Source organism: Micromesistius poutassou (genome assembly GCF_964030765.1).
Source record: "Micromesistius poutassou genome assembly, chromosome: 14".
Lineage (NCBI taxonomy): Eukaryota > Metazoa > Chordata > Actinopteri > Gadiformes > Gadidae > Micromesistius > Micromesistius poutassou.
In genome coordinates this window covers 14,324,711-14,339,899 of record NC_140284.1, presented here as the reverse complement: position 1 = coordinate 14,339,899, position 15,189 = coordinate 14,324,711, and the positions used below count along the sequence as shown (strand labels likewise).

The 15,189-nt window shown below is 52.1% G+C and overlaps 1 protein-coding gene across 1 annotated transcript in view; it reads right to left on the bottom strand.

The window, feature by feature from the left end:
* Positions 1-15,189, bottom strand: part of LOC311358634 (disco-interacting protein 2 homolog A-like) — a 126,646-nt gene that overhangs the window by 47,798 nt on the left and 63,659 nt on the right. The window contains 16 exon segments of the mRNA XM_084478729.1: positions 280-394; positions 898-1,025; positions 1,252-1,332; positions 1,922-2,058; positions 3,958-4,097; positions 4,311-4,425; positions 4,661-4,780; positions 5,008-5,101; positions 5,953-6,017; positions 6,529-6,631; positions 6,966-7,075; positions 8,039-8,162; positions 10,011-10,121; positions 11,221-11,312; positions 12,104-12,304; positions 13,472-13,591. Coding sequence (XP_084334855.1) covers positions 280-394; positions 898-1,025; positions 1,252-1,332; positions 1,922-2,058; positions 3,958-4,097; positions 4,311-4,425; positions 4,661-4,780; positions 5,008-5,101; positions 5,953-6,017; positions 6,529-6,631; positions 6,966-7,075; positions 8,039-8,162; positions 10,011-10,121; positions 11,221-11,312; positions 12,104-12,304; positions 13,472-13,591 — 1,856 coding nt within the window.

The window sequence follows — 15,189 nt, the reverse complement described above, 5'->3', positions numbered from 1 at the left end:
GGACCATGTTGTGTGTATTAAGGACCATGTTGTGTGTATTGAAGTGTATTAAGGACCATGTTGTGTGTGTTTTATTGTATTAAGGACCATGTTGTGTGTGTTTTATTGTATTAAGGACCATGTTGTGTGTGTTTTATTGTATTAAGGACCATGTTGTGTGTATTAAAGTATTAAGGACCATGTTGTGTGTATTAAAGTGTATTAAGGACCATGTTGTGTGTATTAAAGTGTATTAAGGACCATGTTGTGTGTGGTGCAGATAAAGACGGGCGTGGCCACCTGCAGCACGCGGCTCATCCACTGGAAGCTGTCCTCCTCTGAGGCGTCGGGCCGCTGCTCCGCCACCACCACGATCCTCTCGTCGTGGAGCACGGCCACGGAGAACACCGCTATCCTGGGGACAGGACAGCGTGAGGGCCGCCGTCCTCAACCTGCTGCTCCTTATGGAACTCTGTCTCTTTTACTTCTGCATTTAATGTTTGTCGGTTTTAGCTTCGATGTTTTATTGTTTTCCATTTCCTTATTCTAGTTTCTATCTTGTTACGGTTGCGGCAGCAAAACAGCTCGGTAAGGTTCAGGGTTCGGGAGGCAGGGACTATCTAGAGGCTAGAGACCAGAGGCTAGAGTCCAGAGGCTAGAGACCAGAGGCTAGAGTCCAGAGGCTAGAGACCAGAGGCTAGAGACCAGAGGCTAGAGACCAGAGGCTAGACACCAGAGGCTAGAGACCAGAGGCTAGAGTCCAGAGGCTAGAGACCAGAGGCTAGAGACCAGAGGCTAGAGACCAGAGGCTAGAGACCAGAGGCAGGGACACCATGGTGAGGCTAGAGACCAGAGGAGGGTTGTGATCTGGCCCCTCTACATCCTCTGGGTAAAGAGGTAACGGGTGTTGATCCTCACCTCCCCCTGTAGACAAACTTCATTGGCTCCACCGCCAGCGCCGTGGCAACCACGTCGTCTGCATTGTGTCTCCGGCCGCTGACCACCATGAGGCCGTCCATCTTCCCCACCACGAACACCAGGCTGTCCTGTAACCAGGGCACAGCGTTCACCCCCCACACCCCACTGAGCCACGTGACTCTGAAGTCCAGCTTAAGAAAATGAAGAAGTTCATTTTGAGTGTCACCATCCTGGTGCCCTGATCCTCCCCACGGACACCGCTGCCACCATGATGATGACTTCATGTTACCCTTCACCCCCTCATCATCACAGTGCTCTTCATCATCATCATCCTCTTAAAGAGACAGTACTGACCGGACCCACGAAGCCCAGCAGAGACGTGCGGGTGAACGGCCGGTCGCTCACTGGGACCCCAGACAGCCTCACTGGGACGGTCTGGAACCACAACACACATACACACACACACCATGAGGAGCGCGCACACACACACACACACACCATGAGGAGCGCACACACACACACACACACACACACACACACCGTGAGGAGCGCACACACACACACACACACACACACACACACACACCATGAGGAGCGCACACACACACACACACACACCATGAGGAGCGCACACACACACACACACACACACACACACACCGTGAGGAGCGCACACACACACACACACACACACACACACCATGAGGAGCGCACACACACACACCACACACCACACACACACACACACACACACCATGAGGAGCGCACACACACACCATGAGGAGCGCACACACACACACACACACACACACAAACACACACCATGAGGAGCGCACACACACACACAAACACACACACCATAAGGAGCACACACACACACACACACACACACACACACACACCATAAGGAGCACACACACACACACACACACACACACACACACACCATGAGGAGCACACACACACACACACACACACACACACACACACACACACACACACACACACACACACACACACACACCTCAAAGACGTTCTTGGTCCTGCCGGGTAGGCCGTAGTAGGTGGTGCCGGTGCTGGCCGAGCTCACGCAGATCTCCCCCACCTCGTCCGTATGGCACAGGTACGGCGTGCCCTCCACCCGCACCACACAGACCAGGGCTGGGGGCGCACGGGGACCACGTCAGCAGCACTCACACTGGGCAAAGTGTCCCTGTACCGTACTCCAGTACGATCGCCCCCCCACTGTGCCGCTGGCCTGTGCTCACACTAGGCAATCTCAACTGGGCCTGAGTACGGTTGCCTCTTGTACATACGGTTGTGTAACCGTGCGCATGTGGGCTCATTAGCATCTGTACCGTGGCCTGAGCACACCTCTCCGAAGTGTACTGAGGCCACGGAGTTGAACTGTACTTGAGTACGGATGGTGTGCTCACACTAACCAGACGATCTAGACTTTAGGGGGCCAACGTACTCGGGCACGGTGCAGACGGCCTAGTGCAGTGAACCCCATTTAGCGGCCCGCGGGCCAGATCCGGCCCGCAGGAGCCAAATGTACGGCCCGCGCTGACCCAGTGGCATTCACATGTTATCACAAAAAAAAAAAAGATTAATTAAATTTGCGCGGGTCTGCTATATTTTGCCCTCAGCCCACACCATCCACTTGACCGTTGACGTAACTGCGTGCATACGTAAATACGTGCTTCGCGTGGCTGGTGAAGTCTTAAATCAAGAGGAAAAAATCTAAACAAAAGTTGTGGAGCCGCTGTCGGCAAGCACAGCTGCTCTGTTTGCTCCCTCTGCCCGGGCGCACTACCGGCGAAATCATCTTCAACGAGCTGACACTGTTCTTCGAAAAGAACGGCTTAGATGTGAGTAAAGTTGTGTCTGTTGTTCAGGGACGTGCACAGGAGTTTTGAGGGGAGTTTTGACGGGTTAGATCGCGGACGAGCACTATTGCGGGCGCGATTGTTGAAGAACACTCAGAGGGCACTTTTTAATACGAGAATATGGCAAAAAGGGCAGGGGCTCAATCACCCCTAGGGCCCTATGTGTGCACGTGCCTGCTGTTGTTACTGACGGGGCTCCGTCAATGGTGGGACGACGCCAGGGCTTAGTAAGCAGGCTTTCCGCCGTTAACCAAACACTACTGCATTATTCACAAGTCAATTTTGTGCTCAAAACTGTGTGGAAAAATGAAAGAGACGAAGGATACTGTGACAAGACTAGTTAACTTTGTTTGTGAGAGTTCTAGTCTGCAGCATCGCCTGTTTAGAGCATTGCTCGAGGAAATGTTAACATATTGTGGTATCACATTTTAAAGGTAACTAACTAAAATCTCTCTGTCTTCCTGTGTCTCTTAGAGAGGGAGGGAGAGACATATAGAGAGGGGAAGAGAGTGGATGTGAACACACACTGATCTGGATGGATGGCACCAGGCCCAATGCCCTGTTGAAGACACACTGTGCTGATGCTATTTAAGTTTTTATGTTTTGGGCTGCTGCACTGTGTGCGTGTTTGTTTGCTGGACTTTTTGTTTGCTGATCAGGGCATTTTAATAAATTAATGGTAGGTTTTGGACAAATTTTGTTTCAAGAGAGCATTTTGTTATTGTGTGACTCCTAACACAGGGTATTTTCAACTACTACTAATAATTATAGTAATGATAATTAAAGCTAAATGTGCACATAAAAATGGGGAATAAAAAAAATAAAACGACATCTCGGTCCTTGGCATGGCATGCTTGACCAAATTTGGCCCTAATTGGGGAACCCTGGCCTAGTGTGACACATGGGAGACGGGCCCCGGGCCGTTAGCGCCTGAGGACCCCCTCCTCCTCCGCCGTCAGGGGGTGACTGAAGTCCGTCTACAACACGGAGCCACATCCTCCTCAACTCAACACATGTTCACTGGCAGCGCTTCAGCCCGCTGGCACAAGCACTGACTCTAACAGGGGAATGGGGGGGGAATCAATAAATATATATATCCACATTTTTATAATTTAGCACTTCATTTACATTTTTGAACATGACACACTACCACATCAAACGGTTGGTTTACCTGCGGGCATCACCTGACCCACGTCCTGGACGGTCAGCACCGACAGCTTCTCCTCCGTGTCCACGCGGATCACGCTGTGGCTCAGCCCGCCCATGGAGAGCACCGCCTTCCCCGGGGGGGGCACCCCCGACTCTGGGGGTCTGGGGCCACGAGAACCAGGAGTGACAAGACGGCCAGTAGATTCACAGTTCAACGTGGATGCAGGTTTCATATGAAAGACACATTGTTGTGTGTGTGTGTGTGTGTGTGTGTGTGTGTGTGTGTGTGTGTGTGTGTGTGTGTGTGTGTGTGTGTGTGTGTGTGTGTGTGTGTGTGTGTGTGTGTGTGTGTGTGTGTGTGTAGCAGCGGCCCACCTGCGGATGGCGACGGTCATGGCTTCTGAAGAGCTGGCACACGGGCAGATGACCTCAGGACGCAGACCGCGAGCCTGGAACACGTTGAGGAAGGCATCGCAGGAGGAGATCGACCCTGGTTACATGCACACGCACACACACACACACACACACACACACACACACAGGATAAGTGAGTCACACCCAACCAAAGTATTGAAATCCGTTCTAAACACAGTGGGTGAGTTGTTGGGCGATGCGTTGTGGAGGTAGATCTGTTTCAAGGGTTCCCGCGGTGACCCCCAGCGTGTCAGCCTCCGACTCATGACAGCATGGTGCCCAGGCTGGAGGGGCGGCAGAGGGGGACTCACAGGGGTTGGCTCCGTCCGCTACGATCAGCATGCGCAGGGAGCTCAGGCTGAGGTCCCTCTGGTCCCTCTGGGCCAGCAGGGACCAGTGCATGTCGCGGGACTTCACCACCGCCACCCGGGCTGCATGCACACGCACACACACACACACACACACACACACACACACAGTCAATTCAAGTAGCAGAGCCATAATCAAGGTGCTGAACACATCTGACATCATGGATGAGGCCTCTGGGGAAAGGTTTGCTGTACTCTACAGAACCAGAACCCACCAGACCCTCCAAATCCACCAGACCCACCAGACCCACCCCAGTAGAACCCACCAGCCCCCAGCCCAGAGGCCTTACCCTTGTAGGTGTGCACCTTCTGGATCCAGGACAGCGGGTTGACCTTCATCAGGGAGTAGGGGATGCTGATCACGTGCATGCGGTTCATGACACTCTGCCGAGGCACAACAGACAAACAAACGTGAACACACAATAACAAACAAACATGAACCGACACACGTAAACAAACACACAGACATATTGGAGGATGTGTTCCACGAGGGCCACACATCTCACATCTTCAGTCCCACATGAGCCTCTGGATGACTGTCAGCATCACCCCCTGAGCCCCTCCTCAAAGACCGCCTGGGATCTTACTGCTTTTATTGTTCATATTTGATGTATTCAATATTTATACCATTTAGTTTTTTCCATGTTCCTTGGTCTTTTTTGCTACTGCCTGGGATATTGGTTTATTTTATTTCTCGAGTGTATTTTTGTATGTTTATTGTATTTCAAGTCACTTACTTTTCTCTTGTGTTTTTGTCTTGTGAAGCACTTTCTATGATAAGTGCTATATTAACAGGGGTGCACAGAACTTTATGTAGTGAGTTACTCAGATGAGTACCAGGAGATGTTGTTTGGTACGCACTCCACACGTAGCGTTGTTTTAATACCATCTGATCTTATGAAACTTACCCAGTTTCACAAAGGAGATCAAGGAGATCCCATTTTCAATACACTTCTTAAGCACAGCGCTGTTTTTTTTGCTCAACCTTTTTGTAAATAAAAATGCAGCAGCTCGACCACGGAGCGATTGAATGTCTCCCAGTAACGGATGTTGCGATCAGCTGATTTTGCGCAGTTCTCCAGTGTGTGCGCGGTGTACAGTGCGCACATGAGTGCACAATTCAGTGTGCTCATCATGCGTTTCAAGCCAACGGCACGCTGCCAGGCCCAGGCGGCTGTCTGCCGCTGCCAGGCCCAGGCGGCTGTCTGGACAGGGGGCAGCAGAGGACCACTCACCGTGAGGACCCCATGCCACAGCCCCGCCTCCCTCTTGAAGTCCAGCACGTTGGTGATGGTCTCCGCTGAAACACACGAGGGAAACCGCCAGTTAGAAACAACAGTATACAACTTCACCAGAAGCGGACTGCTTCATGCTGTAGCTCATTATGTACGCGTTACTATGAAGGATTGTTGTACACTCGTCCTTTTATCAGTTAGCCTCCGTTTCCCCTGCTGCGCTGATTTCACTCCTCTTTACTGTCTTACAGACATGGATAACAGAACATTCTCAAACTCAACTGCAATCAATCTGAAATCAATATCATCGGTCCAAACGCCGACCCCCCCACTCAACATCGATGGCTCCGTGGTCACCCCCCATCCCCACAACCGTGGAAACATCACTACGATCTCTCTCTCTCTCTAGATATCTATTTAAATATATATATATAATATATAATCTATATATCTATTGTTATATCTATATATGTTGTTATATCTATATATAAAGATATATATCAATATCTATATAGATAAGTTGACTGTACTATGTGATCTATATGGTACTCTATGTAGTACCAGACAGGAGCTGACCTTCAGCGTAGCCGCAGGCCTGGGTCAGGCTCTGGCAGTGGGCCAGCATGGCGGCGTGGGTCACGGTGATGCCCATGGTGCTGCCCTCCTTGCTGGTCTTGTACTGGAGAGAGACGACCAGAGCAGGCAGAAGACATGAGCCCTCAGAGAGACCATCAACACATTCAGTTTGTGGAGTCTTAAGGCACTTCATTTAGGGAGATAAACCCACAACTTAACTAGACTGGACAGCTCCAGAAAGTGACTATATTAATGGTAACACTTTCAATTGATCAGATCAGAAGAAATCCCCTTTCACATATCACAGATATTGTAACGTTGCTGCACACCAATATGTAAATGCGTTTGGAGGACGGCAGAGCGTTCCTCCATGGCCTCCTCTGGCTAGCTGGACCATTTCTGTCCCCACTTTCCTACGCCCTCCACAGCGCACCCACCTCGATGTAGGCGATGTAGTTGCTGGCCTCCTGGATGGGGGGGTACCAGTCCTTGGGGGGCTTCACAACGTGCTTGCTGTCTGTCACAAACCACAGCAACCGGGGCCAACCTGTAACCATGACAACAGCGCACCCCTCAGTACCTCCACAGCACCACCCCAGCCCCAAGACACACACCGCATCCGACCTCCAGGCCGTGTCGCTGTGTGGCCCCCCACTGTGCCCAGAGGCCCCCCGGGGGGTCGGAAACCCCCCCCCCCCCCCCCCCGACAGGACAGACTCCCACGTGGAAACAGTGCAGACAGACTCATCGTAAACATTGTACTTGCGGTGTACAACTAATTAATTACATACTCCTTTTCCTTTGTGAATCTAATAAGGAACAGGAAGAAATCAAAGGTCAAAAGGTCAAGATAAGCCTTGACCTTTGCTCCTTTGGTAGAGCCATCTGCAGTCCCAAACAGCATACCCCCCCCCAGTGGTGAGGAGGCTTTGAGACAGTGCTGTACATAAAGCACCTGTTCTCCATAGTGCTTTCTATAGTTCAATGTATTCAGGCGCATTGCATTGTACAGTCCTTAATCCCAGTGCGTCTCCAAGGGCTTCACAGGCCATGTTTAGAGACTGCCCCTAACCCCCAAACTCCCTTCATGGAGAGACATACTGGTAACAAAACAAGCACTAAACCTCCATGTGTGGTGCAGGGGGCCCCCAGTCAGTCTGTGGTGCAGGGGCCCCCAGTCAGTCTGTGGTGTAGAGGCCCTCCAGTCAGTCTGTGTGTTGGAGGGGCCCCCAGTCTGTCGTGTGTTTGAGGGGCCCCCAGTCTGTCGTGTGTTGGAGGGGCCCCCAGTCAGTTGTGTGTTGGAGGGACCCCCAGGGGCCTGGAGGGGCCCCCAGTCAGTCTGTGGTGTAGAGGCCCTCCAGTCAGTCGTGTGTTGGAGGGGCCCCCAGTCAGTCGTGTGTTGGAGGGGCCCCCAGGGGCCTGGAGGGGCCCCCAGTCTGTCTGTGTGTTGGAGGGGCCCCGGTCAGTCGTGTGTTGGAGGGGCCCCCAGGGGCCTGGAGGGGCTGGGTACCTTTGAAGGCAGCCACCTCCCCGGTCTGGGCTTTGGGCAGGCCCTTCTGGCAGGCGTCCGTGGTCAGCGCCAGCGTCACACCACAGCTACCCAGCAGGAAGCCCACCTGCTGGCTGCCGGCGTCCTGGAGGGGAGGAGGAGAGCATGAGGCCGGTGGGGGGACCAGAGCAACCCCCGGGGACCAACGGCCCCCAGGGGCATGAATACACAGTACAGTACACAATACAGTACACAGTACAGTACACAGTACAGTACACAGTACAGTACACAGGGCGGAGCTGGGAGAGACCCAAGGTTTGGAGATAGTGAGAGACGTGAAGAGGTCTACAGCAGGGGATTATCTCATTATTGCAAGTTGGTGTCCTTTTCCTGAGCTAATGTTGTGTTGTTGGGAATCAATGCAACAAGACTCCCTATCACTGAACTGAACAGTCACAATTCAATTGTTTGAAATGTTTACCAGTGTAGTTATTTCAAAGATGATCTTTCAATTTCAAAAACAGGGTTAGGCTGATATTTTCTATGATGCAATGATATTCATTTCATTTGCACAAACATGGACTGAAACTGCAGAGCTAGGCCTACTCAACTTCAACTAAAAAACCTGCTAGTTGATTTTTCCTGCTTTCCTCACAGATGTCTTGTTTCTTGCTTTCCTCCAAGATGTATTGCATAAACTCAAATTGTTGTATATGCCTATACAGGCTATTTAATTGCTAAAGTAGCTAAATAGCCTTTTACAAAAAAAACTATATGCCGCCCCAGACAGCGATTCACACCCCATTTCTAACCAAAAATGTCCCTTTAGCTGGACGTCTGGTACCGCCATCACTAAGAGCAACCAAAGGTCGATCAGCTAAATCACAACTCTTCTCTATCTTGGGACCACAGTGGTGGAACGAGCTAGCTGCTGACATCAGGACCGCAGAGTCGCTCACCAGCTTCTGCAAACGACTCAAAACCCACCTAGACTCTACATAGCTATTCAGTCCCTTATTTGTCTGTTGTACTATTGTTTGTTGTACGTCCTGGCACTTAATGAACGCACTTAATGCAGGTTGTATTCATTCATTGTACTTAATTGTGTAACATGTACTTAATTGTGTTGTGCATGCATGTTGTGTAGCATATACTTTGTTGTGTAGCATCTGCAGTAGCTGGCTATCACTGCTGTATACGGGGAATGGGGTTGGCCTGGCGATTGTCAGTACTTGCACTTGGTTCTATGAACGTCTTTACTGTACCGACGGCGATATATTGTTTCACTTCTTATGACAAATGTACTTATTGTAAGTCGCTTTGGATAAAAGCGTCTGCTAAATGCCCTAAATGTAAATGTTAATGTTACAAAGAAAAGGTCGCCGACCCCTGATCTCGAGAGACAAGCAGACAGGGAGACGTCTCACAGACCGACACACCACCAGACAGACAGCTGTTATATATATAACTAGAGCTGCTTTGCCCACACACACACACACACACACACACACACACACACACACACACACACACACACACACACACACACACACACACACACACACACACACACACACACACACACACACACACACGTTTGAAGTGTGTAAATCAGCCTTGGTTCATATTCCAAACTGAAACATTAAAACTAAAGGCTCAAAAGTGAGTGACAGAGGAGGAGGAAGAGAGGGATAGACTAAAATATCTCTAAATATAGACCTCATGGATGTCAGTATAATTGACTGACATCCTACACCTCTGTACATTTATGAATGACAGAATAACATATTCTAGTATTACTGTGTGTATTACTAAGTGTAATCCTTGCCGAAGTGAAAAGCCATTGAGTGCCCTGTCCTGAATCGATCATGCAGTGACTTCATGCTCCACTAGGGTTCACTGTTGCTCTGCTCAAGTTCAGTTCACCAGAAATCCAGGTGGATTTCCCAAACATTCCTAGTATATGAGCCTTGAGGGGGGTGGGATGCATTACCTTCCGAGTGAGAGGCACCTCGATGGGCACAGGCACCAGCTGGGCCAGCAGACAGCCGTAGAACGCCACCATGAACATCACCGGGTCGCTGTTGGGGAACACCAGCGCCACCTGCACAGAGCATGCTTTTAGTCCAGCCACCACACACACACACACACACACACACACACACACACACACACACACACACACACACACACACACACACACACACACACACACACACACACACACACACACACACACACACACACACACACACCCCCCCCCCCCCCCCCCCCCAATGTGTGTCTACCATCATTGGGTTGATTATCCGGTCTGTCAGACATTCTGCTCTTCCACTATTGCCTCATTTCCCACTCTTGTCTCATCGGTGCGTCGCGATTCGTCAAGCCCCAGACTCATTTATTTAGCTTCTTCATCCTCCTTATTTCCAAACGAGTGCGAGTGTGTGTGTGTGTGTGAGTGTGAGAGTGTGCGAGTGTGTGTGTGGGCCTATGTGTAACAGCATTGAATCAATGCCAAGGAGGAGCTGATGAGGGGGGGGAGGGGGGGGGTTCTCTAGGAGGGAGGGGGGGGGTCTCTAGAAGGGGGTCTCAGGGGCTCTCTACAGGGGGTCTCATTGGGTCTCAGGGCCTCTCTACAGGGGGTCTCTACAGGGGCTCTCTACAGGGGGTCTCATTGGGGTCTCAGGGGCTCTCTACAGGGGGTCTTAGGGGATCTCTACAGGGGGTCTCATTGGGGTCTCAGGGGCTCTCATTGGGGTCTCAGGGCCTCTCTACAGGGGTCTCATTGGGTCTTAGGGCCTCTCTACAGGGCCTCTCTACAGGGCCTCTCTACAGGGCCTCTCTACAGGGGGTCTCATTGGGGTCTTAGGGCCTCTCTACAGGGCCTCTCTACAGGGGCTCTCTACAGGGGGTCTCTACAGGGGGTCTCATTGGGGTCTTAGGGCCTCTCTACAGGGCCTCTCTACAGGGGGTCTCTACAGGGGTCTCATTGGGGTCTCAGGGCCTCTCTACAGGGCCTCTCTACAGGGGGTCTCATTGGGGTCTTAGGGCCTCTCTACAGGGCCTCTCTACAGGGGTCTCATTGGGGTCTCAGGGCCTCTCTACAGGGCCTCTCTACAGGGGCTCTCTACAGGGGGTCTCATTGGGGTCTTAGGGCCTCTCTACAGGGCCTCTCTACAGGGGGTCTCTACAGGGGGACTCACTCTGTCCCCAGGCAGCAGCAGCGGCTCGTTCCTGCTGCTCAGCTTGTTCAGCAGGCTGTAGGCCAGCTTCTGGCTGCGGCTCCACAGTTTACCTGCAGGAGAAACAGACGTCAGCACTGCAGCCCGTCCAGCGTCCTCCGGGCTGCAGCAGAGCCCGGGCACCAGGGACTCAGAGAGGCAGAGTTCACCTTGTGTCCTTGTATCTTTCCTCCAGTGCCTCGTGCTAGACAGTGTGGAAACCTTACCGACATCATGTGTGAGAGCCTTGGTGTCCAGACTGAGACAGCATGTGGAGCTGGTTCGCCCACCAGCTACGGTTAGGGTTACGGTAGGCGTTCAGGAGCCCAGCAGCATCAATACATGCTCAGATGGAGCGCAACAAAGTGAACAGCCCTGTTCACTTAGATTAAGCTTGTCTCGTTATTAACCTAAAGTCAGATTTGTGACTACATTACAAAGGCAGCTGTAAATAAAAGCTGCTCAAAGTCCTGGAGGTTGTCAACACTTTGAAACACCCAAACAACACTTATCTGTAATCCAATTCCCTCTCCCTCAATTAATGAAATGAGTTGTGGATTCACCCAGGCCAGGGAGTTGATACAGCACCTCAAACAACAGGCCCCTCAGAGGGCCACAGCCCCACCCATAGAACACAACAAAAGACAGGTCTACCATAGGTCAGCGTGTAGGCTCCAGGTCTACCATAGGTCAGCGTGTAGGCTCCAGGTCTACCATAGGTCAGCGTGTAGGCTCCAGGTCTACCATAGGTCAGTGTGTAGGATCCAGGTCTACCGTAGGTCAGCGTGTAGGATCCAGGTCTACCATAGGTCAGTGTGTAGGATCCAGGTCTACCATAGGTCAGCGTGTAGGCTCCAGGTCTTACCATAGGTCAGCGTGTAGACGGCCTTGCCCGAGTTGTCCAGTGCGGTCAGACAGGGGCTCTTGGGCTGGGTGGTCCCCCAGCGCTGGAGGGCCGCCAGCAGGGAGGGAGGCCGGTGGGGGCCCCCCCCCTCCAAAGGCTCACCCTCCAGAGGCCCCATCTGCTGGCCCTCGGGCTTGGGCTGGTGGGGGTCAGGCTGCTGGACTGATGGACCACGGGGGGGCCAGAGTTTAGATATTTAGTAGTGTGGTTATCAGGAAATAATAATACAGTTACTTTAGTACCTTTTAAAACGTGTGTTTACAAAGTGAACCATAAAGAGACACAGAATAAGCAGTGGGCTCAGACAGTGAAGGGCTTGAGTTCAGCTCTGTTAAACGGCTTCTTTGTTCTACATGAGGTCACTGCTTTGGGTGTGTTCTGATTGGACGTCTCTTTGTGTTAAATCGGAAACAGGTGAGAAAGTGATTTAGCGGCATAAGCTTATAATGATTGTTTGCAGGACTATTTAACAGCTGTATTCATCTAAATACATCAACAAATGCCAGATGGAATTATACATATTAATGTCATTGAACCATGAAATCAAATTTGTAGCAAAACTTGGATGCAATGAAGGTTGCATTAACTTGTGGGCCTAAGTCTTGTGAAATCCAGGATGTACATTCTAGGTAGTTTACAATAGGCTGTATATTCTAGGCTTTACATTAAATGCTGTATATTGGGGGATGTATATTCTAGGCTTTACATTAAATGCTGTATATTGGGGGCTGTATATTCTAGGCTGCATATTAAATGCTGTATATCCCGCCCGCCCCCTGCTGAGACTGACCCGCCCCCTTCTCCTCTTCTTCATCTTGTCCTGAGCCGTTCTGACTCAGGGGAACCAGAAGTTTGCTTCCTTCCTTTCAGGGCTTTGTTCCACACTTCTTTTCTGCAACCTTCTACTGATCGAGTCTCTCTCTCTCCCTCTCCCTCTCCCCCCCCCTCCAGATCCACACACACACAGACGATACTTGAGATAAAAAGTGATGTAGTGGGTTACATTCTATGGCTATGGATGGATCCGGGGCCCAAGCTCAAACTGAATGCACGCTGTTTGATAATGGTGGATAATGGCGTTATGCAAATATACGCAAGTGCACTGTCCAATGAAATCGCCTTTGTAATACAACCCAGGAAAACACATAGATACGTCAAAAAGCCCCCATCTGTCGACGGACGTGTACGGTGGGCAAGAGGTGTTACGACCCCGCGCTGTGAGGGGCACTGAAGGTCCAGGGGGGTTTCTCCCATGTCAAATTCACGGTGCATGTATTGGTCACCGGCCAATGAGGGGAGAGGATGCAGTGGGGGGGAGGAGCCTCTTACCGTCCAGAAGCTCTTCGAAGTCGTCGAGGAAGAACTCCCTGAGGGGCGGCCGCTTGGGCCGCTTCAGGGTGTTGAGGAGCTGCTGGATCTTAGAGGAGACGCGGCTGTTGACCGGGACGCCTGCGGGAGCAGACAACAGGAGGTTAACATAAAGACACTATAGACAACAGGAGGTTAACATAAAGACACTGAAGACAACAGGAGGTTAACATAAAGACACTAACGATAACAGGAGGTTAACATAAAGACACTAACGACAACAGGAGGTTAACATAAAGACACTAACGACAACAGGAGGTTAACATGAAGACACTAACGACGGAGCAGCAACCAGAGGAAAGGAAAGACAAGACATAGATACGAGGAGGGGGAGGAGGAGGGTGGAGATGGAGGAGGAGGGAGGGTGGAGGAGGGAGGGGGAGGATGGAGATGGAGGAGGAGGGAGGGGGAGGGAGGAGGAGGGAGAGGGAGGGAGGGGGAGGGAGAGGGAGGGAGGAGGAGGGAGAAGGGAGGGGGAGGGGGTGGAGGAGGGAGGGGGAGGAGGGAGGAGGGGGAGGAGGGAGGGGGAGGAGGGAGGGGGGGGAGGGAGGGGGGTGGAGGAGTGGGGGGGGGAGGAGGGAGGGGGAGGGTGGAGATGGAGGAGGAGGGAGGGTGGAGGAGGAGGAGGGAGGGGGAGGGTGGAGGAGAGACAGAGTGGAGGACAGGGAGCAGGCAGGAGAAGAGGAGGGAGGGGGCACAGAGGAGAGACACACAGACGAAGAGGACAGCACGGCACCAGCTCAGCTGTCCGTCACGCGGCCGCATGATGACTCGTACGGCCGCATGGAGGTCAAAGGTCACGGCCCGGTCGCTGAGCAGCACGCTCCCTTTCTAGTCACCTGGTGTGACCCGGGAAGCGGGCGCGCTCGGGGACCTGCTGCCTAGCAACAGCACAGCCCCCCCCCCCCCTCCGGACCGCCCTGTGCCGCCTGCCGGACCCCCCCAGGCCAGACACACACACACACCAGCAGGGAGGAGCTGGCAGACGCAGCGGGGTTCAAACCCAGAACCTCTTCACGTGGATGTTCAAATCAAACACACAAACACTTGACGCTAGACGCAGACCGGTGTGAAGGCACAGGCCTTGTGTCCAGCCTGGTGCGCCCCGCGCCCCGCCCTGACCGGACACCTCCTCGCCGGGAGCCGGACAGGACACAAGAAACTCCAAGGATCACCAGGACAGACGACCAGTCTGAACGGGGGGACGGGGACAGAGAGAGTGACAACACTAGAGAGAGAGAGAGAGAGAGAGAGAGAGAGAGAGAGAGAGAGAGAGAGAGAGAGAGTGAGTCAAAATGAGAGCGAGAGAGAGAGAGAGAGAGAGAGAGAGAGAGAGAGAGAGAGAGAGAGAGAGAGAGAGTGAGTCAAAATGAGAGCGAGAGAGAGAGAGTCAATATGAGAGCATGAGGGTGAGATATAGAGAGACAGAGAGAGAGAGAGTGAGAAAGTCAAAGTGAGAGTGAGAGAGAGCGAGCGAGTCAAAGTGTGAGCGAGAGAGTTGGAGAGAGAGAGAGAGAGGGAGAGACAGAGAGAGAGAGAGTCCCAGTGAGGGAGAGAGAGTAAGAGAGTGAAGCAGCGAGGATGGGGGAAGGAGATCTGGAGAGGAGCGCTCAGAGAAACAGCGGATCCATTAAGTCACACTTTCCCTCCATGTGGGACAGTCTATTTGTGGACTGAAG